The sequence below is a fragment of the Chionomys nivalis genome, chromosome 22 (genome assembly GCF_950005125.1).
Source record: "Chionomys nivalis chromosome 22, mChiNiv1.1, whole genome shotgun sequence".
Classification (NCBI taxonomy): Eukaryota; Metazoa; Chordata; class Mammalia; order Rodentia; family Cricetidae; genus Chionomys; species Chionomys nivalis.
In genome coordinates, this window is record NC_080107.1 from 29,204,022 (window position 1) to 29,220,690 (window position 16,669).

The window sequence follows — 16,669 nt, forward strand, 5'->3', positions numbered from 1 at the left end:
GAACTACCACGCCCAGGTAAACTAATCCTGAATAAAATCACCGTGAGGAAGGATAATTAATCATTGTTCAAAATTTTCTAAAATCTTCACTCTCAAAGTATCTTCTTCAGGATTATTTTTCGAACCAGCCAAGAAAATCCATTCCATCAATTTCTTTTTGAAATCTATAATTCTCAGCCTGAATTAGTTTTTTTTATAACCACTTTTATTCATTTTACCTTGCAGGTAGAAAGATAGAGGGACAAATACTCTCTTTGAACATTACTAAATCCACTTTTAGTGCCCCAAATTTCTTTTTCCACCTATGAAAACTCTTAAAAGATGCCACAATGGCTGGGGATGTGGAGAGCCCTGGGACCACTCCCTATTTGCGGGAATGTGGAGAGAGAGTGGGAGAGACAATAGCCTGCAATTCCTACCAAAGGGATCCTGAAGGGTTTAAAGTCATGGTTTTGGTGTGACCTTACGGAACACAGCTCCACAGAGTCTTCTCTTGAACACTCAAGTCCTCTCCCACATGTCCATGAACACGGCCTGCAGCTCTGCAGTGACTGAACCCCTGAAGAAGTTTTTTAGACTCATTGGGAGTTATAAACCTCTAGGAACAACACAAAACCAGTTTTCTCCTCAGTCCTTGGGGATGCCCAACAACCTTTCTTTACCAATTAGACCCAGATACCTGGGGCAGAGCTGCCCTGTGCCGTGAGGCCAACTTTATTTTCCTCAATGAAGTCCCTTTTTCCTTCAGGTCTTCATCATACAACTCCTCATCAGGACTTCTAAGTCAACATTTGAGTTTGCAAAAGCAAGAGCCCACAAGGACAGAGGCATTAAAGGCTTGGTGTCATAATTTCTTGGCTCATCAGACTGCTGACTTTCAGCTCTATTAAAAAGCAATATGGGTGCAGAATTCAGACCTGCTGGGCTACTCTCCTCTCTGGCTATCCTGGCATGCTGCCCTCGACTATCAAGAACAATAAGTCAGATGATGTATTTACATTGTGTTTTAGTTTGGTTCTAGACACACTAAAAATAGAGTTGGCCTAACACTCAGGAGACTTGGCAAAGTACTTGCTGTTTAAAATTAGTGCAGAGTTTAAGTTCAATAGAATACATAGAGTGTTCCCGTCATGAGGACTAAGCAAACGTTAGCATTCTAATATGCAGCTCCCAACAGGCTCTCTCTAAGCTGGGGTGGGACTCACTTGACCTCAGCAGTCCTAAAACAGTGTTCTACCCCAGGCTAGTACAGCATGTTATCGTAGGAAAACAGCACCACATAACTGAGACTCGGGCTTTCAAAATCTTGACCACATTTAAATCACATAGTCCATCACAAACACAAACCAAACAGACCATGGCCATGGAGTCTACACTGCAGAGACTATTAGCAAAAGATTCCTATGATAAAAACACAGATTTTCTTCCAGTTAAGGTTCACTGCCCCATTCAGTCAATCAAAAGTCTTTTCTACTCAAACCTCCAGAGCTCTTGAATAATCCATGATAACCCTCTAGCTTCTTCTTAGGGCTCAACCAACCAGAGAAGAGAAACTGGTAATCTAAAAGTCATTTATAATTGACGCAAATGTGTTTTCCTAGGTCGTTCTCTCCCAACAGACCATCTTTTATTGATTCCTGACTTAAAATTAGCCTCCCTCCCAGGGCAGGGAGAGTGTGTGTATGATATTAATAGTATATGGTGAGTGAGACTGTGCTTGTGGAATACATGTGTGATATATGGGAGTGCGTGATGTACATGAGATATGTGTCTATTTGTTATGTGGCAGTGTGAAGAGAGATAACATCTGTGTGGAGATGGCTCAGTGGTTAAGAGCACTGCCTGTTCTTCCAAAGGTTCTGAGTTCAATTCCCAGCAACCACATGGCAGCTCACAACCGTCTGTAATGAGGTCTGGTGCCCTTTTGAGAAAGAGACCTGGTCAGTTGTCCTCAGCTTAGACCATGAAACCCAATATGGACAAGTTCAACAGAACCGCCATATACGGGCTGCCCATGCATGCTTCAGCATTGCCAGGGCATAAATTTTGTTCATTCATGTATATATATGGGCGGTATAATGTATATGTTTGTGATGCATATATGTGAAGGATATCTGTATGGTATATGTTTTCTGTGTGGCGAATATGGAATGTGTGTGTAGTATATGTATGAATATATGGAGTGCCAGTGCATAAGTGTGTTGTGTCTGTGTTTATATTATATGTGTGTGCTGCATGTAGAATGCCCGTGTGTGACATATACGGAAACAATATGCATAATATATATGGAGTGTCTGAGTCTGTGTCTGTGTGTATATAAAGAGCTTACTGTTTCCAAGTTAACTGCTTCCAGATGAAACATACATGCACAAACACAACGCGGTCATCAGGCTATGAAGAGAGGCGAATTCAGTGAGTGTGAAGGCCCTTGCAGCTGAGGTACAAGAGATGGCTTCCCTGGGAGATATATGGGATGTATGGGATGATTGAAATCTAGGCTGAACAGAGGCTGTGGGCAGCAGGGGTGGGCTGGCAGCAGCAAAACCAGGAACTGAGAACAAGCAAGCCCTGTCAAAGACAGCCAAAGTGTAGTCTGGCTCAGGGATAAGGGACGCATGGTACAAATAAGTGAGCTGCTATCTGTAGCTCCTCCAAGGGAGCAAACAGGATGAGCACTTTATAGCTGTGTTCCGTATGATGCTCTTCAGACACTTTTCCAGCTGAATATAGCCCTCCAGGAACAGGTACAGGGGAGAAAAAAGACACAGTCCACTGGCCACTCAACAAGACTCCCTTTGTCCTCTGCCAGCAGCCTCGCTGGCTTCCACCCTTTCCTCAAACACTGTAGATGAGAAGCAAGCTGCCTGCCATGTGTGAGCGCCGTGCACTTTTGATTTCGTTAGGAATCATTAGACTGGTTTACAAGGTGGCCGGAAAGACTACATGACTCCTCTGGCCTCCAGATGTCCCTCTGAACAGAAGGAAAACCGCAAGGTGACCCCAGTCATCTCCCAGCCGCGCTCAAGAGGGCCACTGAGTGCACCACCACGAACCACCACGCGACAGCCCGCCTAGCATCAGACAAAGTCCAAGAAATGACAGATCCTACCCCCTGCCTGTCTGTAGCCAGCACTCAACACTCTCTAGGAACCTGCATATCCTCCTGACAAGCCCATGGTTCTTGTGTGACGGGGTCTACCATCCTCAGGACTAGTCTTGGCCAGTGGGTTCTATTTTTACCTGAAAATCCCCCTTAAATGCAGCATCATGAGAAGCTAATCTTTCCAATTTTATGGAGGATTGTATGTTGGTCTCTTTAACAGAAGATAAAGTCAACACCACTGGATGCCAGACCCAAAATAGGGGGATTAAGAAAAAATAAAAAACTGTTTTAAAATGTGACAGTTGGTTCCCTCAGGGAACTAACATCCCTCCTGAATGCCTTTGAAAGATCATTGTGTACAATTTCTGAATATATGAACTCCTCCTTTTAGGAGACACAAACCCTGCCAAGCATTTCTTCTTTAACTGCATTCCAGGGTCCTGAATTTCTGTTTCCTACAGTCTATGACTGCAGCTTGCAGAGACTTCTTTCCTCTGGTCTCCGCTTAGCAGACCCCTCACCTTTCCCAGTCTGCCAGCACCTACAGAAGACCAGGATCCAGTGTGGGGAAGGGAGTGCTGGGTGACAGGGAAGAGATTCAGCCAGCTCCTCCCAGCTGCAGGTGGACCAAACAGCAAAGAAGTAACTCAGGACAACTGACAAATACGCGGAGGTGACAGAATTTGGAGAACTCAGATGACAGTGTAGAATCCAGCTCCCTTCAGGTCCCCCAGGAGTGCGCTCAAGGCAGACGAGTTGAATTTACACTGCAAAGGTACCAAAGACCCCAGAGAATCTCATTTTACAAAGTGTCCCCATGCCAGCACTGAAGGACAGGCACACCCCCTCCCCAGCACCTACACCCAGTCACTGTCTTCCAGAGTCGCCCTTTGCAGGACAGTCTCTCTTAATGTTTACAGTTTTTAAGTTTCTGACATTTAGCAAATACTTTATATTTCTCAATGATAAATTAATCCCAGAGCTTAGAATTCTCTCTAGTAAGCATTCCTTAATAGCCTGGAGATTTAAAATAGTAAAGGGTTTTTCTCGCATGTTACACACACCTTACTAATTTTCAAAAAAAACTAAAAATTAAAAGATTCCCTTTGAGAACATGCCCTCTCCTTCTTCCACTACAGTAATCCCCCACCCCCATCCTCCATCTTCAAAAAAGGCGGGGCTGGGAACCAAAAGCTACTAAACTTTGCCAGTGCCTGCAAGGGCAAGGGCCTGGGGGCCCTTAAGAGAGGCAAACTGAAGAGAGGAGAAACTAAGCCCAGGTCTTCTGGAATGTACTGCTGGGGGGTGTGAGGTGCGGAGACACCTAGCTAACATAGCCCATGTTTGGGGCAACAGTTCTGATGGAGAAGAGGCGGCAAATGAACCTCATGCTTCTTTAATCTGCACGGTCTCCAGGCCACTTTGTCTTCTGCAAAACGGGCAAAAGAAAGTCAACACAACAGAAACAAGATTCCCCAAGCACCCCTCCCTACACTCGATTTAGCACCCAGAACTTCCGAGTTCTGAAGCCTGTAGCCTCATGCCTTTGAAATCTCCTCTTCAATAGAAATGATTCATGAGCTGAACCTATTCTGCTAAAGCCACCTCACTGCTGCTCCCAGGAGGGATTCAGAAAGGAAAAAACCTTAGCTTGAAGGATAAAGGATTCATCCTGCCCTGCTGCTTGTAAGCTGAATTCCCCAAATGCACTCGGTGCTTTGTCATAGAATAACCGTCCTCGCCTCTCCTCACCATCAGGGGGGCCTAGCCTTTGGATAGATTAGCCAGCACCAAAGGCCTTCAGGGGTCCCAAGCAAAAACCAGCAGAAACCAGGAAAGGAGACAATAAAGGGTCCCCGTTTGGGAGACAGCCTGAAGCCACCCAGCTCTCCAGTCAAAACGTGAGCAGGTCCACCTCTTTCAGTGCTTGCACAGACCTGGGGTGCACCTTTCAGAAAAAGGTACACACCAGTTCACATCAGCACACCAGTTCACATCAGAAGGTACACACCAGTTCACATTCACTCTGGATGTGGGCAAAGTTTCTCTGTGTAACAACACTGGCTATCCTGGAACTCACCTTGTAGACCAGGCTGGCCTTGAATTCACAGAGACCCACCTGCCTCTCTCCCTCTCGAGTGCTGAGATTAAAGGCCTGTGCCACCGCCTGCCCCAGATACTCAGTGCTACTTTAAAACTCCCCAACCTAATCATCTCTGCTGACATACACATCTCAAGCTTTGCCGAAAGCACCGGCCCCTCAGGTACTAACAGTGCAAACTTACCTCCATGGTATGGGTTTTTCCTGATGAAGTCTGCCCATATGCAAAAATTGTCCCATTGTAACCCTCCAGGACATCTGCGAACATAAAATAGATTCAAATGAATTCGTTACTTTGATCCTACACTGGTATCGGTTGCGTGAGTCAGTTACAGTTTCCAAATGGCCCGTCTCATTCTTACACAGTATGTGCTAACTACATGTGCTTTTTAAGTACGATTGTGAAATAAGAACAGAAATGAGTCTGTTGTCCCACAAATAACAAGAAAGGGACTTGCATTTCTACAGATTGTCTGACTAAAGGGGTAGAGCCATTTTTAGCTACTCGAAGCTTTCGTCTATATGTCGGTCTCGTGAGATCATTGAGGAGAAAAAGCAAGCAGGCTTTCGGCTTCTGGAGAGTAGAAAAGACCGTCTTGTCTGAAGGTTTGGTCTGGGTCAGCTTAAATCTGGATCCTTGGAGTCGCTTCCCATGAAGATCCCGCCAGAGCCCCATCCACACAGACTAGAGCTAGAGGAAGGAGAGGCACCAACCACACTGCCAACGGAGCCCCACAGACAAGCCAATCAGCCTGGAAACCAGCAGGCCTGATTTAGAGCCTGTGTTCCCACTGTCTTGCTAGCAGGATTGCCTGGGCCCACCGACATCAGGAATTTCTCTTAATTACACAATAAGCGCACTGTGAAAGCCCACAAGCATGGCAGGCCGGCTTCCGTTTCACACAGGGCTGAGAGGAGGCGAGCAGGTGGGGGCTGCTTCGTGTTGCAGAGCTGAAGATCATCTGAGGGAATTCTTTCCAAGCAGCAGAGGTGATTAAAACATATTCCCTCCTGCCTTCCCCTCATCTATACAGCCCTCGTGGAAAGGAAAACAATGCATAATTAATATCCTTGACCCACCATTCAGCACCAAGGGAGCAATTCTTAATGCGGCTGATGGTGAGGGCAAGGAGGGGTGCCCTGCACAGAGGATGCTAGTGTGGTTGACGGTGAGGGTGAGGAGGGGTGCCCTGTACAAAGGATGCTAGTGTGGTTGACGGTGAGGGCAAGGCTGGGTGCCCTCTATAGAGGATGCTACTTGGGACCATGTGAGAAAAGTATGCCAGCCCGTCAACTCTATCTCTTTCAGAGAGGGATGATCCCCTCTCTAAATTTTATTATGTTCACTTTATTTGTTTTTGTTTGTTTGTTTTGGTTGCTAGGGTTTTTTTTTTCTTAAATCATACATATTTTACCAATCTGAGATTGTTAGAGTATATAACTTAGGATGAGAGAAGAAAGGATTTTCCTTCAGGGAGTTAAAAAACAGGAAACAAAAAATAAGATTAAAAAGAAAATCCTAGCAGCCTTTAAGAGTTTCCATCACTGGGTGAGCTACCTGAGGCAACACTGGAGAGATCGCCTGGGGGGTGACGAAGAGGGAAAGCGGGCGGGCTGACGAACCCAGCTACCACCCATGCCCAGAACTAGGACTACAAGGCAGCCCACCTCAGCACCCACCTCAATCATCTGTAAACTGTTGGAGCACGTGAAGGGGCCAAACCTACAGATCCAAAGGTACAGGATCTCTATGACCCAGTACAATAGGATGGATATCCAAGAGGCATCCCAGAGAGGGGGTAGCAGAAGCCAGATGTCTCGAACCAGACTCGTGGCAATGAACACTTACAAGTGAAGATATATGAACTAAAGGATAGTTATACTGTGTGACTCACTGGGCAACATTATAACTTCGATACCATTTTTTTATTTGCTTTTTTGTTCATTTGTTTTGCTTTGTTTGGGAGGGATGTTTGGTGTTGATTTTACTCTTAAATTTTGTTTTGTGGGGAAGGATGCAAGGGCAGAGCGTGGAATCCAGGGTCTGGGAAGATGACCAGGATGGGGGTTGCATGATGCAAAATCCTCAAAGAATCAATAAAACGTTAAAAAAAAAAAAAAAGAGTTTGCATCAAGCTGGGGGTGGGGAATCCTCACTCACATCAGTCTTCTGGAAATGGTTTAGGAGAGTGGTTTCCTTGGTAACAGCAGGAAGCCAAAAAAAAAAAAAAAAAAAAAAAAAAACACTGAAGAAGCCAGTGTTAGGGTTGGAGGTTTAAGCTTCAGTTTCCATGAAAATGTCAACTCTCAGAGAAAAGATTCCTCAGGGCTGGAGACAGCACCAGGGCAGGGTGCCTCTATACTACCACACAAATGTCCTTTGAGGAACCCGAAGAAAGGGGCTCCATCCTTCAGCTGTGCTTTTAAAATTCAACACTCATAACACAAACAACCGCAGGCAAGTGGAATGCCATGCACTGTCACGCTCCCAACAGAAAACCTTCCTTTATTAGAATTACACACCTCTCCTCACACTGACAGGCCTGGCCTTTCTTACTTTGCCCTCCTGTGTACGCAGGGCTCCCGATTCCACCCGGCTTCCGACCCAGCTCCTGTCCTCACATGTGGCCCTGCTCTCTGCAGTAACAAAATGCAATGGATTTGAGCACGCCCTAAAGGATTCAGAGACTAAATCCAGCCCACAGCTCCTCCTCTGACAAGAGAGAAGGAAGCTGGCATCTCCATGAAGCCTCTGGACCACCCTCACCAAGCATAATACACAATTGTACCAACTAGATAGTTTCTATTCATTCCCTGTTCTCCTGAGGTCACGGTCAGGGTCCTATGTCCAAAAGGATAGCATCAAGTCTCGGACGGATTGGTAGAGTACCCCTCTAGTAGTCACAAAGCACTGGGCCCAGTCCTCGGTATTCCGCAATCAAGGAGTGACGGCACAACCCTGTCACCCCAGTTCTGATGAAACGGAAGCGAAAGGATCAGACCTTCAAGGTCACCCTTAGCTCCGTGAAGGCTTGAGGACAGCCTGAGCTATCACAGGGACTGAAGAGGCAACAATCACAGAAGCTGGCCTGCATGAATCTGCATCCAGCCAGGCCTCTGCAAACATGCTGTGGTTGTGTAGCTAAGGGTGTTTGTGGGACTCCTAACAGTGGGAGTGGGGGTGTCTGTGACTCTTTCCCCTGCTCTCGGGACCCTTTTCCTCCTACTGGGTTGCCTTGTCCAGCCTTGCTATGAGGGCTTGTGCCTAGTCCTGTTGTAACTGGTTATGCTGTGTTCAGGTGATATCCCTGGGAGGCCTGCTTTTTTCTGAAAAGAAATCAAGGAGGAGTGGATCAAGGTGGGAGGGGAGGGGGAGATGGGGGAAGGGAGGGCTGGGATGAGGGCAGGGAGGGGAGGCTGCAGTCTGGACATGTATGAGAGAAGAATAAATAAAAGAAGAAAAGGGGAAAAGAGGAACATCTAACTCTTTATATATTATATATTTTAAAAGATCATCTTTTGTAGTTTCTATTGTAATGGACTTCATTAATAAGAATGTGACAGAAGCATAAGGAAAAAGGAACATGCCCGAATAGCCCTGATCGAGGTGCTGAGAGGCACGTAAGACTTAGAGAAAATTCATTCTCTTTACTATGTCAACACTGAGCATAACTACCTTCTTATTTTTTAAATAGAGAACATATAAACCACTGAAACAAACTCTGGTTGGCCTTTAAAGAACGGAGAATCATCTTACAGCTAATACGTTCTTGGAGAGAATCTCCCGGACCAGAATTGAAGGCAGCTGATGTTGCCCTCTATCGACTCAATTTTGAATTCAAAGATAATTTTAAAAGATAGGGTCCTTTTAACCTAGGGCTGTCTCGGATTTGAGAGGATGTGTTTGTTTATTCAATCTGTGTTTTACGTTTAGTGGAGGGTACAGGCAAGAGAAGGTCATGGGTGAAAAATGTAGTTCGGGTCTGGAAGAGGTGCCAGCCCAGAATCTGCGGAGGGAAGACTCCGACCCTGGCTTGTGCTGGGCTCCCTGCAGAGGCACATGCCACCTCCACGGCCACACTGTAACTCCCAACCAAAAGGCCCACAAGGAGACACTTTCATCGCGGTAAATGGCAGGCAGTGCCCGGGCCTGAGAAACACACTTGTCTTAGCTTCTGTTGAGCAGAATGACTATTTCCACACCCTGACAGTGCTCTTCCAGACAGAACCTTCCTTTGTGATGGTGTCTGGCATAGTACGATCTCAACTCACGCCATGGAGCCCCACACCTCACAGACCAGCGTGTGTTCATCCAACGACCAGGCAAACTGAGAAGCTTCTGCTGCAGGTAACCAGGGTCATCTTATTTCACAAAGAAGAGGGGAGAGGACCGCTACCCAGAAACACTGGCCAGCTCTAGCTGCAGATGTTAGAAGCCCAAGTATGTGTCCTCGGTTCTGCTCATATCTGAGGGCAGGGATGGCTGGGGCAGACCGAGTCCTTTGTTAAGTAAGAACCTGTGGACAGCTCATCACACCGACACATCAGTGTTCCCTAAGAGGCTCTGCCTAGCCTGCTAGACACCCAGGTGGAAATGGAGGTGTTCCAGGAGCACTATGGTTTCTGGCCACAGCTGAAGGTTGCCTGGTTTGGGATTCTAAGACTCTTAATCAGCCAACCAAACAACTCAAGCTGGCCATGACTATAGAGTGACGATCATATACTAGTGACCACAAAAGACACCTTCGTCGCAATAAATGGCAGACTGTCCTGGCATGAGAAATACATTTGCTTTAGTCTCTGTCGAGCGGAATGGCTATTTCCACCCCCTGGTGATGCTCTGTCTGAAGGACATCATTCCAAAGCAAAGGCGCACTGCATTTTGGAATAGAAACGCACCCTAGGGCTGGCCAGCACAAGGCTGTGGGACCACAATGGCTATTCTTTCTCCTCTATTGTCCTCCCACACCCATTCCTATCCCTGTCATTTTGGACTGTTGGTTAATAAGTCCATATGGCCTGATTGAAAAGGAACAACTCATAAAACAATTACTTGATGATGGTGTATGTTTAAATGTTCATTGTGGACCCATCAGAAAGGAACTCAAAGCACAGTCAGTCGCAAACCGAGACCCACGTGTTCTTCTAGTTTTGGGCAAAGTGCTTCAATCTCTGAGCATCAAATTCCATTCTAATATGGCAGGAATAGTAATGTTCACACTTTATAAACTTAAGCTTTCAGATGCAACATGCAAAGTGATTAAGAACCAACAATACAGAGCTAAGTAATTCTTTAGGAGTCATATAGAATAGTGAAATAGATCAGAGTATATCTTACCAAGCTTAAAGCTTTCCAGTCTGTCCTCACTGTCCACAGGATAAAGTCCAGCATGTCCACCAGAATATCTGGGCTGATTTTTGCAACCTCACTTCCCATCACGTACTCAACATCTTAAACCATGCCCTCCGAACTACCCAAACGTGCCACACCGATTGTAGCTTTATGCTCTTGCAGTTCGCTCTGCTCCTACAGCTCCACTATCATCTATAGTCCTCAGGGCCCAGCATTTCCAAGAAGATTTCTTTAATTCTCCACACTCACCAAAATCAGCACAGAGTGGCACTCCTCTGTGTTGTCCAAGCGTTGTGCACACACCACCTTAACGTACATAATATCTGCATAATGCGCAAGAAGATGATGCATGCATTTGCCTCTTCCTCTATACTGAGAGCTCTTAGCAGACAGTCTTATATGCTCCAGTGACCCCAGGCCCTGGCAGTGCTTATCACATATTAAGCACTTAATGTTACCTATATAAATATATAATGGTAGTTTAAAGAAATCAAAACTGGAAAATAAAAAACCACCTTCTCTAGCATTTGGACAGTCCATGTTTAGTTTATTTGGAAGGCAAGTGCCCAGAGCAGCTTCTGCTGGCCTAGGATACAGTTGCCAGGACCTCAACAATAATATCCAATAACTACGGCGTTTAATGCCTAGACACCTGCAGGCTTATTGACAGCGGTGACAGTCACCAACCTTACAAAGTCTTCCCACAGAAATGGAGAGATCCACATGCCAACATGCCTTTCAGTCAACACTTTGAAAACCACACCAAAGATGGGAGCGTGGGAAACGCCAGGGCTCTGCCATTGCACAAAGGTCCTCAAAGTCATTCAGAGTGTAGACAGCTGAGAAGTAGAGGTCACCAGTCCATGACAGCATCATGAATCAGGGGACTGTGACGATCTTCAGAATCATTTGTTTCACATCTCAGGCTCTAGAGAAGACGTCCACTGTGAACGCTGTCCCAACCCTAACTTAGATAGGGCTCTTAGGACAAGACATAACCCAGCTATGCTCTGTTATCTACTCCAAGAAGGTCTTGATGGTATATTTACACTTTACCTTGATGCCACAGGAAAGAAAATCACTTCCTCTCACCCGTAGCCTTGGAGGTTACTTTTAAAAGTTCATTCAGGTCTCTGTAGAGCCCAGGAAGACAGAAAGGGCCCAAGAAAAGGAGTCGTGAATTGCTCTTAAGTGGAAGAGTAAATGGGAGAAACATGAGAGCAGAGGATCCAGGGATTTACGGTTTTGAATAGAGATGGAAATAGGAAATGAAGACAGAGAAAGCTGGGCAGGATGAACTAACCAAAAGTAAGGATGTGCAAAGGATCGCTATGGAAACTGACTACTTTTTAAGTATTTTTTGCTTAAAAAAAATTAAACACACACACACGCACACAGATATAGATATATAGATATAGATATATAGATATAGATATATATCTGAACACAGATACCCCGCATTAGTGGACAGTGATCCCTCTAGAGGAAGTGAGTTATTAAATGAAATCTCAGTACCAAGAATAGGATATCTCACTGCAAGGTTTTGGTCAGAGAGGCCCCAGAGGCTCCAGAGGCCCCCAAAACAATACAGTTTTGACACTGCTCTTGGTTATGCAACACAACTAGACGATAAGACCTTATTGCTGAAAACACCAGCGCATCGGTTGAACAGCGTAGAGAAATCAGCTGGAACTGACCTGGAAGCTTCCTCCCAGCTGACTGGCTTAATAGTACCAGAAGGGTGCTCTGCCGGCCACCATGGGAGAGACGCTATCAACGGTATGCCTGCAGTCAACCTCCATGCCACAATACCAACCTGCCAGGCAGGACTCACCTCCTGGTGCAATAGTGACACCAAGATTATAAGAGCAACCAACTGGTTCGGGCTTGGATTTGAGGCCTACTGCACAGGAAGGAATTTAGGCCTGATACTTTAAACCTGGCTTTGCTTGTAGCTCAGGAGGCCACAGGTCCTAGGAGGAACATATCATTGTTGTTCTGCTCAACGGTCATACAGTCAAACTGCCTTATAAATATCTATGCCCAGACCCATGGCGCTGCCCTCAGTCCTGGCTTCTCTCTGCAGCAGTCATAGCTAAAGTAGAGATTCATAGCTGATTGAAGTACTGAGAATAAGTGTTTCTGCTAGGAAGTGCTCAGCCTTCAATATATATCTAAGCCCCACAGCCCCCAGGGCCCAGAAAACATCGTGGAGGGGCAGAAAGAGGGGTGACATGCTGTCTTCAGAACATGGCATGCCCATTGTACCCTTAAACGTGCTGCAGTTATGAAATGAGTCAATATTCCAACAAGCATCGCCAATTGGACTCAGTGTCCAGAGAAACGGGGGTGGGAGAAAGGACAGGAAGTAGTGAGGGAGATGTGTTGGATGCACGTGGGGTAAATGGGAGGAAGGGATGAGTTAGGGGTTCCTGGAACACTGGGAGGGAGGAGTCAAGGTGAAGGTTCCTCGGGAGAGTGGAAGCAAGGAGTTAGGGGTCCAAATAATCATGATGTATTTTTACGAGAATGAAAAGAATAAGTAAAAGATAGTCTATTTTTTAAAGGCTTAACAAATGTGCAATCAGGCCTTTGTCTGCCTAACAATTTCTTTACAAGGGAGAATAAAGTATTCTTCATTGTCATCAAATAAGTATGCCCACATTAGGGTCACAGTGCCCTGGAGGTGTCTGTCTGGCCTGTGCTGGGCCCCCTTCTTCTAAACGGTTTCTTTGTAGATCACTGTCTATATAGTCAGTTACCTAGGGTTAGGCCATATCTTCACAGAGACCATTTCTTTTCAATTTAGCTTTTAGCGGATACAGAAAAAAACCACAAAAAGCGTACACATTAATGGGGATGAAACTGTCTATTTCTGACATCTCAAACTAAGAAAAAATCCAAACATCGAAAGAACACACACCAGTGCATAAAAACCCAAAGACGATTACCACTGCTTGTTAATCACAGGGTTGGTTCCTTTTTTACTAATGGAGTGCATCCATTTCTAATTACGTTGGCACAGAGGTAGCTGGATGTATTTAAACGGCCTTCATGCTTAGCACAGCATGTGGTAAATGCTATTTGCTTCCGATAATGAAATTGGAGGGAGAAAGGGATGGAAATTCTGGCACGTGTGATTAATCTCACTATTTAAAAAAAGAAAGAAAAAAAAAACAAAAAAAAAACTATGCACAGCTCAATATCGGGGGTGGGGATGGGGGAGGCGGGCCTGAGTAGGAGCCAGCCAAGGAAGACATACCTCAAAACCAGAGAAAACACTCAAAGAGAGGTCAAGGAGGAAAAGGACAGTAAGTACCGCTGCCGGTAGGCCAAGACCGTTCATTCAAAACAGCTCAAATCTAGGCATCATACTTTCTCTTGTCGGTTGTCTAAAATAACCTCACTGAGAAAACCTTCAAAATTAATTGATGTCTGCAACAAGAATGTGAATAAGCATCCATCTCAGCAAGGAACATTGCATGCTGACGTGGAGTCTCCCACGCAGGTGTCTGGGGTCAGAATTAATCTAACAGATGTACCAGGACTGAATTTCATGAATTTCAAATAGGTTAGTCAGCTCAGCTCCTGAAAACAACCGATCTAAAGCAGGAAAAAAACAAAAAAACACAAAAAAAACCACTTCGGTCTTTTAAATCCATGGCCGCCTATGTGGGTGGCGTTATCAGGACCTCTGAGCACAGAACTGCTACGGCGTTTGGATCTGAAGGCGAGGGAGGAGGCGATGCATGTCCCTCAGCCCTGTCCAGATGGCAGGCCCTGCCACAGCGTGCTCCAACCTGCTCCTGCTTTGAAAGGGCAAGAGAGAGCAACGTGAAAATTGCTTCATCACCCTGCTGCTATTTTGACACAAATCCTCCAGGGCCAAGGCCAGTCACAGCAGAAAGGGACTGATCTCTGAAACACACAGGCAAGCCTAAGGCTACCTGTTTGGAGGAGCAAATGTTGGGGATGTGGTAGGCTGAAAGTGGGTTAGGCCAAGTTGAGATTAAGGCATGCTGTATCACACGAGTAGCTCCACGGCCACCTCAATAAGGGGACTTCATGACACGGTAGAATATCCTTTGATGGCAAGAGCCTTGCGCCTGTAAGACTCCATTCTCACAGTTATTATAAAAGAAACAGCTAACGATGTACAGCTACAGCCCTGGGCCACACATTTCTTCCTTCAACAGCCAGGGGAGCACCGTACCTGCGGTTTCTTTAGACCAAGTCAGGAATGCTGCGATCACAGCTTACCTTGCCTTTTCTGCTCTTAGAGAACAGAATAGCCCCACTGAAGAGGAGGTAAAAGAAACGAGGGAAACAAACACTGAGGCCGAGTAACGTGACGGCCATCACAGCAAGCCAAGGCCAGCGCCAAGGCAGCCATTTAGGGTTTGCAATTAACAGGCCCCTTCTTACAGTCGAGGCACACTGATTGCCAGGCTGCAAATGTCACTTAATGTTTTCATGAGTGGAAAGCCCAGGAGGAAACAAAGCGGCACTTACCTTTGACAATCTGTTTCGCACAGGCACTGTAGACCTGCTCTTGAGTTGTGTTGGGCGGCAGCACTCTGTCAAACACATATGGCTTCCCTTGCTGAAAGCAGATGAAAGAAAAGGGTGGAGAAAATACATTAGGGGTTTAGGTTTAAAAAGCACTAATAGTAGTAGTTAGACCACAGGCAACTGAATCACCCCGCCCCCCGCTCTACCAGGCCGTCCTTTTCCTCACCACAGAACCCTTACAGTGTGAGCCACATGCGGGCTACACGCATGGATGGTGGATGTTAAGGGCCTGAAAGCACACATTCTTAAATCTGGGCCACTTCCCTGGATTTGTGAATTGTCCCATCAAGGGGAGCTGATAGCTAAGAGGCCAGAATACAGACACAGGAAAACACAAAGTGCCCAGGGGTGGAGTAAGGTGACAGAGATGACGGAGCTGGCAGGACGGTTTGGCAACAGATATGTCAATTTGGAGGACCAAGAAAAGTTCAGAAAGGTGCTCATCAGGAAGATGCCATGAAAGAACTTTCTAGGCGTGGGATGAGCAGACAGCCAAGGGTCTGGTATATTCAAGAAAGAAGGGGGTGTTGCAAGTGGGGGCTACAAGAAGATCAGAAGCCGGTCATGAAGGCTATGGCTGGCCAAATTTGTAACCAAATAAAACCCGCCTGTGTTGTATTTTCTGCAGGGACGATGCGATCGGATTTAAGAAGCCATTCTCAGTGGAGAGACAGCATGGCTATTGTCCCACACAATGCCGTTCCCTTGCCATGCAGAAGCAATGCCTAAACGGATTGAGGCTTCTAAAACAAAGGAGCCCTTCTATGCAATGAAACAAGGCATTCGGGAGAGGAGGGTTGGGTAGGGGTTTGGTTGGCAGCAGCATATGTAAAATTCAAAGAAACCTCCATTCTGGGGGTGGGGGTTGGGGTAGGCAAGAGCTCTACCACAGCACCACTTAGACCCCGCCGCCTGTCCTTCGCTGTTCAATAATGACTAATGGATGTCTCAGTGTCAGACAAAGTGCTGAGACTGGGGAAAGTGGGGAGGACGCAGGTCCAAACTGCAGTTTCCTCTGCCAACCGTGCCCAGGCAAAGAGAAACTCTCCTTTCACAGCCTGATCCACAAACCCTGAAGAGGAGGACAGAGTCCAAGAGAGGAGCAAGGAGGGCTAAAAGCCATACCTCCTACGAGTCAAGGGCAGACTGGTTCCTTGAGGAGACAGCTGCTCTTCAGAGCTCGAAGAACAAGGCCTTTTACAGCCCACAACCCACACACAAGTGAGCACAAAGCATCAGAAGGGCTTGATGGTTCCTCGTTCATCACCACGGGGCCAAGCAACTGGAGACGACATCCTACGCTTCTATGCCTTACGTTTGAGCTTTAGTCTTTGAAAACAGAATTGAGCCAACCAGGTAAACAAGCTACTTCTAATCTGGTCTTAGAAAAATGGAGAGATTTTTTTTTTTAAACATAGAAAAGAGGAAAGGGGGGAGGTTTGCTTTATGTCCGAGGCAGAACTGCAGTCATTCTGATAAAAATCATGGAAGGAGATAATTTCCTGTGCTTTCTTCACAGCTTTTGTCCTGGTTAATGAAC

General features: G+C 46.1%; 1 protein-coding gene across 1 annotated transcript in view; it reads right to left on the bottom strand.

Annotated features, from left to right (window-relative positions):
• Kif5c (kinesin family member 5C) overlaps positions 1–16,669 on the bottom strand; it is a 153,840-nt gene that overhangs the window by 90,005 nt on the left and 47,166 nt on the right. The window contains exons 2-3 of the mRNA XM_057754671.1: positions 15,070–15,160; positions 5,389–5,462 (exon numbers count right to left, since the gene is read on the bottom strand). Of these exons, the coding sequence (XP_057610654.1) occupies positions 5,389–5,462; positions 15,070–15,160 (165 nt within the window). The remainder of the gene's footprint in view (positions 1–5,388; positions 5,463–15,069; positions 15,161–16,669) is intronic.